Source organism: Mastigoproctus giganteus, chromosome 2 (genome assembly GCF_048544385.1).
Source record: "Mastigoproctus giganteus isolate SK-2022 chromosome 2, ASM4854438v1, whole genome shotgun sequence".
NCBI classification, from domain to species: Eukaryota; Metazoa; Arthropoda; class Arachnida; order Uropygi; family Thelyphonidae; genus Mastigoproctus; species Mastigoproctus giganteus.
This window is the reverse complement of record NC_143576.1, coordinates 248,617,776-248,630,771: the sequence shown is the minus strand read 5'-3', so window position 1 is coordinate 248,630,771 and position 12,996 is coordinate 248,617,776. Positions and strand designations below refer to the sequence as shown.

General features: G+C 37.4%; 1 protein-coding gene across 4 annotated transcripts in view; it reads right to left on the bottom strand.

Annotated features, from left to right (window-relative positions):
* Positions 1 to 12,996, bottom strand: part of LOC150090364 (histone deacetylase 4-like) — a 449,332-nt gene that overhangs the window by 60,909 nt on the left and 375,427 nt on the right. For all 4 annotated transcript variants that reach the window (XM_090389832.1, XM_090389833.1, XM_090389834.1 and 1 more), the window contains one exon: positions 11,745 to 11,812. In XM_090389832.1, coding sequence (XP_090245958.1) covers positions 11,745 to 11,812 — 68 coding nt within the window. The remainder of the gene's footprint in view (positions 1 to 11,744; positions 11,813 to 12,996) is intronic.

The window sequence follows — 12,996 nt, the reverse complement described above, 5'->3', positions numbered from 1 at the left end:
AACTGAGCATCAAGCTGTTTTTGTTTTTTTTTCACAAGTAAACTCTAAACTCATTCATTATTAATAAAAAAAACTGTCATCTCAATTTAGGATATTTTACTTATCAGTTAAGAACTTCATAGCCCACTTCAAAGATATTCATACTAAGAACATTAAAACATATACAGATTTAGAGAAATAATACAGTATGGTATGTGACAGGCATAAGCTGCAATCAACTACACAGTACCAATAAAGTATTAAAGTTGCTGAAGTTAAGGGAGGAACCCACCACAGTACCTAGATATATATACAGTGAAACTTCCCTTTAACGGACAGCCATGGGGAACGAAAATGTGTCCGTTAGAGAGAAGTGTCCGCTAACAAGAAGTTGTTATTTGGTTTTTTTTAGGAGCATTAGCAACTAAGGCCATATTGCTCCGGTGCGGTGGTCATTCCCTGACCTCTCCGCATGCTCCGTATTTGGTGGTGACGGGCTCGAACCCCGGTCTAATCAAGAAGCGTGTGCTACGCACTGCTGCTCCTTCCCACCTGGCTACGGAGGCGCCTCTAACAAGAAGTCTGAGGGAGAAAAAAAAAAAAAGAAAGGAAAATCGTTAAACGTTTAATGTAAAATTAAATTAAATACAGATTTTGCAAAATATTTTTGTAAATAATATACATACAATTGTGCTATGCATATTATGACTTTATCTTAAGAAAAATGCATACACTAATCACTTATTTTCTTCTGCACCTTCTTCCGGCTGATAATTTTGCTTTCAACATTTATTTGGAGTGAAGAAACCATCGAAAGTCCTTCGGTATCTTCTTCAGCGGCGAAAAACATTTTTAAACGATTGATTTGTATGAGCGCTTCTATTTTCATCGGTGGTTCGTCGTTAATATGTTCTTCGACAGAATGACCTCCTTCCATTTCTTCATCCTCATGAGGAACTTGCGCCTCCGTAGCCAGGTGGGAAGGAGCAGCAATGCGTAGCACACGCTTCTTGATTAGACCGGGGTTCGAGCCCGTCACCACCAAATACGGAGGATGCGGAAAGGTCAGGGAATGACCACCGCATATCCCAGAGCAATATGGCCTTAGTTGCTAATGCTCCTAAAAAAAACCAAAATAACAAATAACATGAGGAACTTCTTGAAAAATATCGATGATAATGTCGTTGATATCTAGAGCACCATCTTCTGTAGTGAGGTTCGAGTCTATATCTTTGTAGCCAGGGTCACTTGCAGCGGAAGTATCGTACATTATCAATAGATGTTGAAGTTCTTGTTCTTCTTGGTGCTCCACATTGCTGTTCACAACTTCAATTTTTGTGTTTGAGAAGCCAGACTTTACAAAACAGTTCACGACAGTTTGTTTTCTAATTGCGTTTACTGAAGAGGAAATCCATTGAATCGCATCTAGGATGCTGATTTTCTTTGCAAGGTCACTCGCACATGTTACATCGTTCATGTTTGCAATGAGATGTCTTAAAACACGTTTTCTGTAGTGAAGTTTAAATTTTTTTATTATCCCTTGATCCAAGGGCTGACACTCTGCAGTTGTGTTTGGTGGCAGAAAAACAATTTGAATGTTGGACAATTCAATGTGCGGGTGAGATCCAGCATTATCCATGAAAAGAATAATTTTTCTGTTTTGAAGAATCATGTTTTGGTTAAAGTGACTTATCCATTCGCTCATGATATCTCGTGTCATCCACGCTTTTTTATTAGACTTCCAGTCAACATCCAAAAGATTCAACTTTATGCCCTTGAAACAACGAGGATTTTGTGGTTTTCCTATAACAAGAGGTTGTTCAAAGTCTCCCAGCATATTTGTACACAATAGTACAGTCAAGCGTTCCTTAGAAATTTTTCCGCCCTGGCACTTTTCGTTTTTTAGACTCACTGTGTTTTCAGGAAGAGCTTTAAAAAAACAACCCTGTTTCGTCACAGTTGTAAATATCCTTAGCTTCAAAATCACGACATAAATCTTCCAATTTGACGGTCCACTCTGTTACAACCCCAGTATCAACAGATCCACCTTCACCACTTACAGTTTTCCAAGAAATTTTATGCTGAGTTTTGAACTTGTCTAGCCATCCCACAGAAGTTTTGAACTCATTTACTCCCATAGATTTCGCAACCTCCAAAGCTTTTTCCCTAATAATAGGCCCATTAATGGGAATTTTTTTAGCACGTGCGCGACAAATTTGAAGTCCAACAGTTTTCGGGAATGATTTTTGAACCTGATCATTTCCATGTTGCCAAAATTGTTTGAGCAGTTCATTTTTTTTTCTTTAGGATGTCGTTTACCTGCGTCTTCCCGATTTTGAATTTTGCAGCGAGATTGCGAACACTATTTTTTTGCCGATCATACGCATTAATGAGGTCGACTTTATCTTTTAAAGTTAAATGTTTACGCGAAGACATTGTGCACTTCACACGACACTGAAAACTGAAACTGAAAAGACGAAAGGCCGACCATATCCCCCCCCTCCCTGCACACACCAAATTCATCAGAAGTTTTACACGTGCCTTAATATTCTTGAAAAAGGGTTTAGAACCACAACGTAAACCTTGATTAAATTCAGAGAATCGGAAATAGAAAATAAACACACGATTGAGGCAATACGTGAAAGAAAAGTTCCTAGAAAAGGGCCTTGAGCTCTCCCACAGTCCGTTATGGGGAGATCAAATTAAGTGCTAATCTAAACGAAACAGTGCAGATTGCCTGTCCGCGTCCGTTACAGAGAATGTCCGCTAGACAGAAGCTGCAAACACGTTAAAACCAATGGAGGTGAGTTGGGGAATTTGAAAATGTCCGTTGTAGAGAGATGTCCGTTAACGAGAGGTGTCCGTTAGGAGAAGTTTCAGTGTATATATTTTTTTTGCATAAATGAAAAATTAAAAATTAAAAAAAAACTTAAATGAACCAATGAAAACTAACCAACCAGTTTTCAGTACAAGTAACCCTCATTTGTATAACACGATAGTTAGGTTCCTATAAAACCTTGTTATACGGGATAAAGAATATGGATGGTTCCACAGGATATGGATGGTTCAATTGTTGATGATCCTGCTCAGGTAGCTATCAAATTAAATGAGTATTTTGCATCTACATTCACATATGAGGAGTTATTCAGGAAGGGGAATGCCAGAGGTGAAGTAAACTCTGGCAGTGAGCTAGATGATTTTGTAATAACTGAGAGGAAAGTGGAGGAGAAATTGTTGAGGATAAACATAAAAAAGGCACCTGGGGTGGATGGGATCTATCCAGTTATATTAAAGGAGGCAGCAAAGGAAGTAAGCAAACCCCTAGCCATAATTATGAGAGCTTCTTTGGACTCAGGGGAGGTACCCATAGACTGGAGATGTGCAAATGTGACCCCAATTCACAAAGAAGGATCAAAGGCTGACACAAGTAATTATAGACCTGTGATTTAACTTCTGTTCCAGGAAAATTAATGGAGGCACTGGTTAAAGAAGCACTGCAGGATCATCTAGACAAGACTTCAGTTATAGCTCGGACACAGCATGGTTTTGTTAAGGGAAAGTCTTGCCTGACCAACTTGACTGGATACTATAATGCAGTCACAAAAGAACTGGATACAGAGAATAACTTTGATATTATATATTTGGATCTTAGAAAGGCTTTTGATACTGTTGCACATGGAAGACTGCTGCACAAATTGGAGCAGTGTGGCATTGGAGGCAAATTGCTGCTATGGATAAAGGGATGGATGAGTGGCAGAAGACAGAGAGTGGTAATTAATGGACACTGCTCATCATGGACTAATGTTATTAGTGGAGTCCCTTAGGGTTCAGTGTTGGGTCCATTGTTGTTTTCTGTCTTTATAAATGATATTGATGATGGTATATATCAAGCTTAATGTCCAAGTTTGCAGACGATACAAAGGTTGGAAGGGTTGTTAAGGACACTACTGACGCTATGCTGCTGCAACAGGATCTGGAAAGGTTAAGCAGATGGGCTGAGAGGTGGCAAATGAAGTTTAACATTGACAAATGTAAAGTACTACATATGGGAAACAGTAACCCCAGAGCAATGTATCAACTCTGTGGTACTACACTGACAGTGGTAGAGAATGAAAAGGACCTGGGAGTAACTGTGCAGGCAGATATGAAGTTCTCTGAGCAGTGCAGATGGGCTGCAAGAGTAGCTCATGGTGTCTTGTCAATGATATACAGGAATTTTTCTAGCAGGGATAAGGAGGCGATTATTCCCTTGTATAAGGCAATGGTCAGGCCACACCTTGAGTACTGTATACAGGTCTGGAGGCCTCATTTCAAGAAGGATGTAGAGCTGCTGGAACGAGTACAGAGAAGGGCAACAAGATTAGTGAATGGAACAAAGGGTTGCTCTTAGGAAGAAAGACTTAAGTTTTGCAAATTACAGTGTCTGGAGACTAGGCACCAGCGAGGTGATCTGATAAAGGTGTATAAAGCCTTGAATAGTTTGAGAATGCTCAATGCTGATGGGGTTCTTCCTCTTGCTCAGAATAATCACCTGAGAGGGCATAAATTCAAATTGAGGAAAGGAAGATGTAGGATAGCCTAAATAGATTTAAGGCTCAGCTGAACAGGTATTTTGAATGAACGGAGGGGTGAAATGGGAGTGGTTTTTTTTTTTTTTGGCTGATGCTGCATAAGCTTGCTTTCTTGCATCATATGCCTCTACTAATGCTAATGCTAAGAACCAGTAGAAAAAGGGGGGTTACATTCCAAGAGTTAACAAAAATACACCAGTCTAGATTTCATGTATCTTCTGCTCTCTTTCAAAATCATTAATCTGGGTTTGTTTGCTTTTGCTTGATAGATCTTTGTAAATTTCATCGTATGGAACTAAGCATTTTTATAGCTCCCTTTTGAACATTGGGCTCTTTTCTGTTGAAGAATTTGAATTCAAAAAATAAGATTCTAATTGCTCGGCTAACTTTATACCTTTCCGTATACGTTTTAGTATAAATTTTTGAAATACATCAGAATTTTCAACTGCGCTGCATCCTCTGAATTGATTTGCCTCCAATGTCATTTCCACCAAATCCACCTTGTCAGACTCTTTTTCTTCAGTAATCATATTTTTTTTTTTTAAGAGCATTGGCGACTATGGCCATGTTGCTCAGTGTATATTGTTTATAAATTGCACATGTTCTGAGGTCGATTTTCTTTTTTTGCTGGATGAAAAACTTGAGTTTCTGGGAGAAGAAAACATGCTACCCTCGCCTGAGACCGACTAACTCAGCCATGTTGTGAAAAAAGACCCATAAAAATTCCTCCCGTCATCGACGGGATCCGAACTTAGGTCTTTTCCACCCAGTGTGGGGGAGAATGCCAATTCTACCAACTGTGCTACCCATGAGGGCTTCAGTAATCGTAATCAAAACCTTCCCCCTCCTACGGACTTAGCAAGTTCTACTATTGCACCAATCAGGTTTTCTGCTGGTTCAACCATATTTCCTGAATGAACTGACTCTGGCCATACATTTTTTCAACACGCATTTAATGTTGATGGTTTTACTTCTTTGAGCAATAAAGCTATGATTCTGATACAGTCCACAATTAAAAAATGTTTCCAAGCCTCCATCAATTTAATTCAGAATCAATATTTTCCAAAATCCATTGTAATGATTTTCTGATGTAATCAGTTTCAAAAGTAGATATAATGCCTTGATCTAATTAAAGAAGTTGTAATAGGTGGTAGGAACATTACTTTAATGTTTGGATCTTTTGGATGGCCTGACACATTATCCAATAGTCATAAAACTTTGAAATCTAGATTTTTCCACAAGTTCGATAGCACAGAACCTAACACGGGGATTTCCCAGCAAAGTAAAATATGAGGATTTCTCAATAATTTTTTTATTTATTTTACTGTTTTTTGCATAACAATCAGTGAGCCAAAAGTGGGGATTCACAAAAAACGATGGATATGTTGAAAAATGACATCATCATAATAGCAGAGTTTCCCTTGAAAAAAAAGATGAAAAACCATGTTATGCAATTAAACGATTAAAATTTTAAACTGTCATGATAGGTACCATTTTATGCTATATCTATTGTATATATATATATGTATATATATATATATACATACATACACACCGATGAGCCAAAACATTACGACCACCTACCTAATATGATGTTGATCCTCCACGTGCAGCCAAAACAGCTTGTACCCGGTGAGGTATGGAGGCTACAAGATTTCTAAATGTACCTTGTGGTATCTGGTACCAACACGTAACCAGCAGATCTTTTAACTCCTGTAAGGTCCGTGGTTGAGACACCGCAAATTGCAGTTGCTGTTCCAACACAAACTACAGATGCTCGATGGGATTGATGTCTGGGGAAGCTGGAGGCTAGAGCAATACCTGGATGTCTTCCTCATGTTCTGCAGACCAGTCTCGAACAATCCAGATGATGTGGCATGCCGCATAATCCTGATGAAAGGTGGCACTGCCAGCAGGGAAGACCGTTGCCACGAAAGGGTGTACCTGGTCAGCAATGATGTTTAGGGAGGTGGTAGACACCAGAGTGCCCGGCACATGGATTACTGGACCCAGGGTATCCCAGCAGAACATCGCCCAAAACATGACACTGCCACCATCGGCTTGTTTTTGTCCCATGATGCAGCCAGGCGCCATCACTTCCCCAGGTAAACGACGCATACATACCTGGCCGTCCACATGGTGCAACAGGAAACATGATTCATTGGACCAGACAACCTTCTTCCAATCACTCAAGGTCCAGTTTCAATGCTCGCGTGCCCATTGTAGGCGCTGTCGTCGGTGAAATATGGTTAGCATTGGCACTTGGAGCAGCCTGCGGCTACGCAGCCCCATTTTCAGCAGGGCTCGATGTACTGTGTGTTGTGACACATTACTCCCATCACCAGCATTCCAATTACTAGTGAGTTGCACCACAGTTACCCTTCTGTTGCCACATACCATCTGGGAGAGCCTTCGCTCACCTTGAGCATCGATGAGCTGTGGTCGTCCAACACCTTGCCTGCAGTTCGTAGGTTCCCCCTCCTCGGACCACTTTTGGTAGGTACTAACCATGGCTGACCGTGAGCACCCTACCAGCCATACTGTTTCGGATATGCTCTGACCCAGTCATCTGGCTTTTGTCAAATTCGCTTAAGTCTGCTGCCTTTCCCATCTGAAGAACAAGAGCAACACTGATTAATGGAGCTCAGTATCAGGTGTTTTTATACCATGTCCCGACCTGCTCACGTGCTGTAGTTCACCTGCAGTTGCTTCGATTTGCATAATGACTTGCTGGTCATAATGTTTTGGCTCATTGGTGTATATATATAAGGTAAAAATTGTTGTCTGCATCCAAGTGCTTAATGACTACAGATAATAATTTACCAAACTGGTCAGTCATGATCTCTCTAAAACAAATCAATTGCATTGGTGAGATTGCCTAACCAGTATCAAATTCACTGATGGGGTAAGTTGTTCTTGGCTCTCTTTGCCAGTGCTTTCTTGCAAACAGTTTTCACCCATCTTGAACCATCAGTGTGTTTGTTATATATTCCCTTATAATGCTCAAAAAAAATCAGAATCACTGATTGTCAGTTACTGTTCCATGCTTGTTTCATTTGCTCAATTATACTCCTTGGCCTCACTTGTCATCCCTTTTGACATCTTACATTTACAGACCTTGACCACTTATATGAATAGATTTGTGGCTTTAAGGATAAATCACTTGAATATTTTTCTCATAGCATATTTGTATCCAACACCATATGATATTCTCTGCAGTTAAATCAAGACCAAGGAATCTCATCCACTATAAAATTTAAGCACTTGCCTTTTTGTTTGATTACATAGGTTTCTTTAGATACAACCCATTTTTCAAGTTTTTGATAATTAGGCTCCTAAGTGAGAACCAGATCTAGGATTTCAGAGCCTGTTGTACTCTCTCAGACAGGCTGGGATAGCTGAAATCATCCATTTTGTTCAAATAATACTATGTAGCCTATTTCCAGTCCATGCATTCCAATCTATAAGAGGTAGGTTGAACCTGTCCATCTATCTGCAAAAAGAGACTTTTATCATACTCCTCAGTCATTTTGGCCTGTTGCATACCATATTTTCCCCACTATCACTAATTTCCTATTCATACTTTACTGCAAGTCACTTTACCACATGCCGACCGGGCTAGCCGGGTGGGTAAAATGCCTGCCTGGCAATCCAAAGGTCGCTGGTTCGATTCCCGCCTCGGGCTTGGATGAAAGTACTGCAAAAACCTTGGGAGGTGCATTATGGCCACAGAAGCCTATGCGCCAACAACTACCGAAAAAAAAAAAAAAAAAAACTTTACCACACTGATTCAACATCCACATTACTTTGTTCTGACTTGGGGAGCATTCTTGTCACCCTCAGAGCATCACTTCTGTACACACAATATTCATCAAAATGAAATTCTTCATTTTGTATCTCTGAGTAGTGCCATTTTTCGGTACACCCAACTAATGAACATTAACTGACTTGATCAAACATTCAAATTCATTTAATTTGTTTACAATACTTCTGGCATTACTGTAAAAACAAATAAAATTTTGTACTTCTTTGGTTTTGAAAACCCTGATACATCCTTTATAGTTAATTAAGTGTTTTTACATATTGTCTTAAACTGTTGATGGATTTTGCAGTTTCCTTTTCAGTGTTTAGGCAATTAATGGTTGCAGACAAGTACTCTTAAAGAGGGTTTTTATATGTAGCAGTAGTAGAAAAACTTTGCTTTAAGAGAAAAGTGGCTTGCTGATAACATTTTTGCTTCCAGGTGTGAGATTAGTCCTTTCTGGCCATTGATCAGGTTTAGACCCACTCTCCTATTAGCACAGAAAGTAAGGAAACATTGTGTAATCTTACTATTGTCCAAGAAATGTGGACACCAAATACAAAGGATTTTCATCTTTTATTAAACCACTGTATTACAAATTTTTAACACAAGGATATCAAACATAATGTGGGGCTCCTAGTCACCAATTCTAACACTAAAATAAGCATGATACACTTTTTTTGTAGCAGTCATCAACAATTCCTTGTCTCTGATTTTGTAGTGCAAAATTTGTAGGATAGGAGAAGGAATCAGTAGTATTATTGACACATTAACGATGTGGCATTATTTAAAAAAGAAAAGAAGTTATATAAAAGAATGAGATTAAACTTTGATCTTATTCCTTATTCTTTTATTGCCAATCATACTTTCTAATCTCACCTTGTATGTATAAATATATGTATATACATGAATGTTCCAAAAATTAATTTTATTCAATTATAAAATGTTTACATTGTTAATATTCTTTTTCTGTCAATATAATTTTCTTCTTCAACTATGCATTTGTTTCATCATCATGCCTGCCATATATCAAAACATTTCTGAAAGTCTTCTTTTTTGAATTATTTTAGGTGGTTCACAATATTTGACTGGATACTTGACTCAACCGAAACTGTTTCCTGTTCCCTATTTTAATTTTGAGAATATCCAAAAATTACATGGTGCCTTTTGAAATAAAGAGTAGCTGCCATCGAGTCACATGAAACGACTTGATGGTGGCTACAAAAATTTGGCAGTTACAAATTTATAGCCACCATCAAATCACTCAACTCCCCTAAACAACTGTTGAAGAAAAAAAAAAAAAAAAAAAAAAAACTGTTGAAGGCCATTACACTTTGGCCAAAAGATATGGTACTCTCCCCTCCCTTTACTTAGCTTTCTATTTCTTCTTTGTATTTTTTTACTGATGTTCTTCTTTGTTTATTATCAACTGACATTCAATAAGTCATTTATAATTCCCACAGAGCAGATTTATAATTGTGAGGAGGGACCATGGGAAAGGACCTGAAAAAAAAAAAAAAAAAAAAAAAAAGAAATAAAATATGGTGAAATCGCAAAAAATAATAATCAGAAGATAAAAATAATTCAGTGGTTACCTTCTTAGTTATTATACTACATAAAACAGATTTAGAACTGCAATAGGTCTAATCAGTTTGGTTGCATTTTATTATCTTTTAATTATTTTTACCTTGTCACCATATTTTATTAAATTTTTCTTTCAGGTTATTCCTTTCCCTCATTTATAATTATGTTTGTACATACCACAGCCATTAACTTTACACTCTCTCACCTTTTCCAGGAGCCTATTAAATGGATGGGTATTAAGAACACTGATTACCTAAGTAAAAATTGACTATATTTGTATTTCTGTTCTCATTCCCATATATCTTTGCTATATAATTTTTAATATTTCCATCCTTGAAATTACTTGAGGGCAAGGAAAGTATTATTTTTTATTTTTAGCTTTAATAGCTGTTACACTCCCCTTCCCCTTAGAATCACCCTCTTGAGTACCAAAGAAATATAATGGCTTTTGCTTTTTCCTTATTGCATAGCACAGAACTGGAAGATAGCATTCCATAATTCCTGCACTTTTCATTTCAGTTGTGACCATCCATTATAATTTTTCACTATCCTATTCTTAAGTGTGTTTTTATTCTATGTTAGTTTTGATTTCATTATTGCTTACACTTACACACACACACACAATATTTTAGTCAGCAAAAATAGTATATTCACCAGTGGCCTAATTATAAAAGCATGTATTCTAATGATTGGTTTATTTGCATATGGAATGAAAAGGGAAAAATTTTACAGCAGTTACAGTTGGCACTCCTCCACACCAAATTCTAATTACTGAACCCTTTTAAGGTTAGTTAATATAACTTTAATAATGCTTTTAAACAAGCCACTTTCCTTGCTCCATATTCACCAAGCTTAGAAAAATATGATTATCACCTTTTTTTAGCCACTAAAAGTCACCTTAAGAGGATATCACTTCTCATCAGGTGCAGAGGTCAAGATGGCAGTGCATAAACAGCTTCACCACCAACCACAAAATTTATTCTCTCAATAAATACAGGCTGTTATTTGGTTTTTAGGACCATTAGCAACTAAGGCCATATTGCTCTGGGGATATGCAGTGGCCATTCCCTGACCTTTCCACATCCTCCGTATTTGGTGGTCATGGGCTCGAACCCCAGTCTAATCAAGAAGCGTGTGCTACGCACTGCTCCTCTTGCCCACCTGGCTACGGAGGCACTAAATACAGGCACTAGCATAGCATGGGAGAAAGTGTGGGTAACATAATGGGGACTACAAAGAAGAATGACATGCATAGTTTCTTTGTCATTTGTGAAATACAAGTTTTGCAGTTTTCATTTGAGTGGCTTTTGCAATTCTCCATTTCCTACAGAATCAACACATTAATATTCACAGATAAGGACCACAGTAGGCATCCAGTAATTGTCATGTCCCTTTTCCTATAGACTCAAAGTATCAATATTTAGAGGTTTAGTAGTCACAAAATTTCTGATGTAACTGCTACAGATAAGAATAAGATAAATAGGATTCCTTACCCTTGATGTTTGAAAAGAAAAGTGTAAATGACAAATTAATTCCAATTCAGCAGACTTCAGCAACAACAAAATAAACAAATATATATTACCATTATTATTATAACATATTATATTCAAGTGCTATTATTCAAAACATTCTACAAGATTTTGAAGATGAAATCTCATCTAAATATAATGAATAGAAATAACAGGGAAAAAAAAAGTTCAGAGGATACATGAGTAATCATCTCATTTATATAAAATAAAGGCATATAAGAAGTTATATGTCTAATCTAAATATTTAAAAGATAAGAAAGAATAATATTGAAACTTTACCCAGTTTGGACATGTCAAGTTTCTGCCTATTTAAGGGATTGGTACCAAATAAGAGGGTATAGGCATCACTGAAAAAAATATTTCAAATAAAACTTTAAATATTTTGAATTTGAAAATATTTTTTGATTCATAATATTATCTAATTTTATAACATTATTCTACTATTATAAAAAAAACTATTATTTTAAAATAAAAGGCCTTAAAATGGCTTAGCATATCAGTTGGGCTTTTTAAATTAGATTAATGTTAATTAGTTTATTTCTCAAATTTTTCAAATAATTCCATTGACGGTAATCAGAGTTGAACTGAACCAAGAAGGTACCAAGAATTTTTTTTTCCTGTGTATTTGGGTTTGCCAGTGATATACAGCAAAATTCCTATATATCATTGGCAAACCCCATGAGCTGTTCTGGCAGCCTGTCTGTACTGCTCAGAGAACTTCATATCTGACTGCGCAATTACACCCAAGTCTTTTTTATTCTCCACTGCCCTGAGTGTGGTACCACATGGCTGGTATGTTAATCTCGGAACACTATTCCCCATATAAAGTACCTTGCATTTGTCAATATTAAACTTCAACTGTCACTTTTCAGCCCATCTGCCTAATTTATCTAGATCTTATTGCAGTAGTATGCCCTGATTACTGTAATACCCTGCCAACCTTTGCTGGAAGGTAGTTAATCTACAAGGGTAGTTAATCTGAGATATTAGCATTAGCATGGGAGCACGATGCAAGAAAGCAGCTTATATAGCATCAACCAAAACCACACACACACTTCTCATTTCACCCATCCACTCGCTCCAAATGTTTGTCTAGTTCTGCCTTGAACCTGTTTAAGCTATCAACTTCTACGACAGATGGAAGTTTATTACAGCAATCAACCACTTGCTGGCTAAAAGGCAAACTTCCGCACATCTATCCTACAACTGTCTTTTCTCAATTTGAATTTATGCCCTCTCAGGCAATTATTCTGAGCAAGAGGAAGAATCCCATCAACATTGAGCATGCTCAAACCATTCAAGGCTTTATATATCTCAATCAGATCACCTCGCAGGTGCCCAGTCTCCAGACACTAATTTTCAAGTAAAATAATTATAAATATATTAAGTAAAATATCTCCAAACTTAGGCATGATATACCTTCATCAACATCATTAATAAATATAGAAAACACCAATGGGCCTAGCACTAAAGCCTGGGAACTCTACTAATGACATTGATCCAAGAAGAGCAATGTCCACTCATTACCACT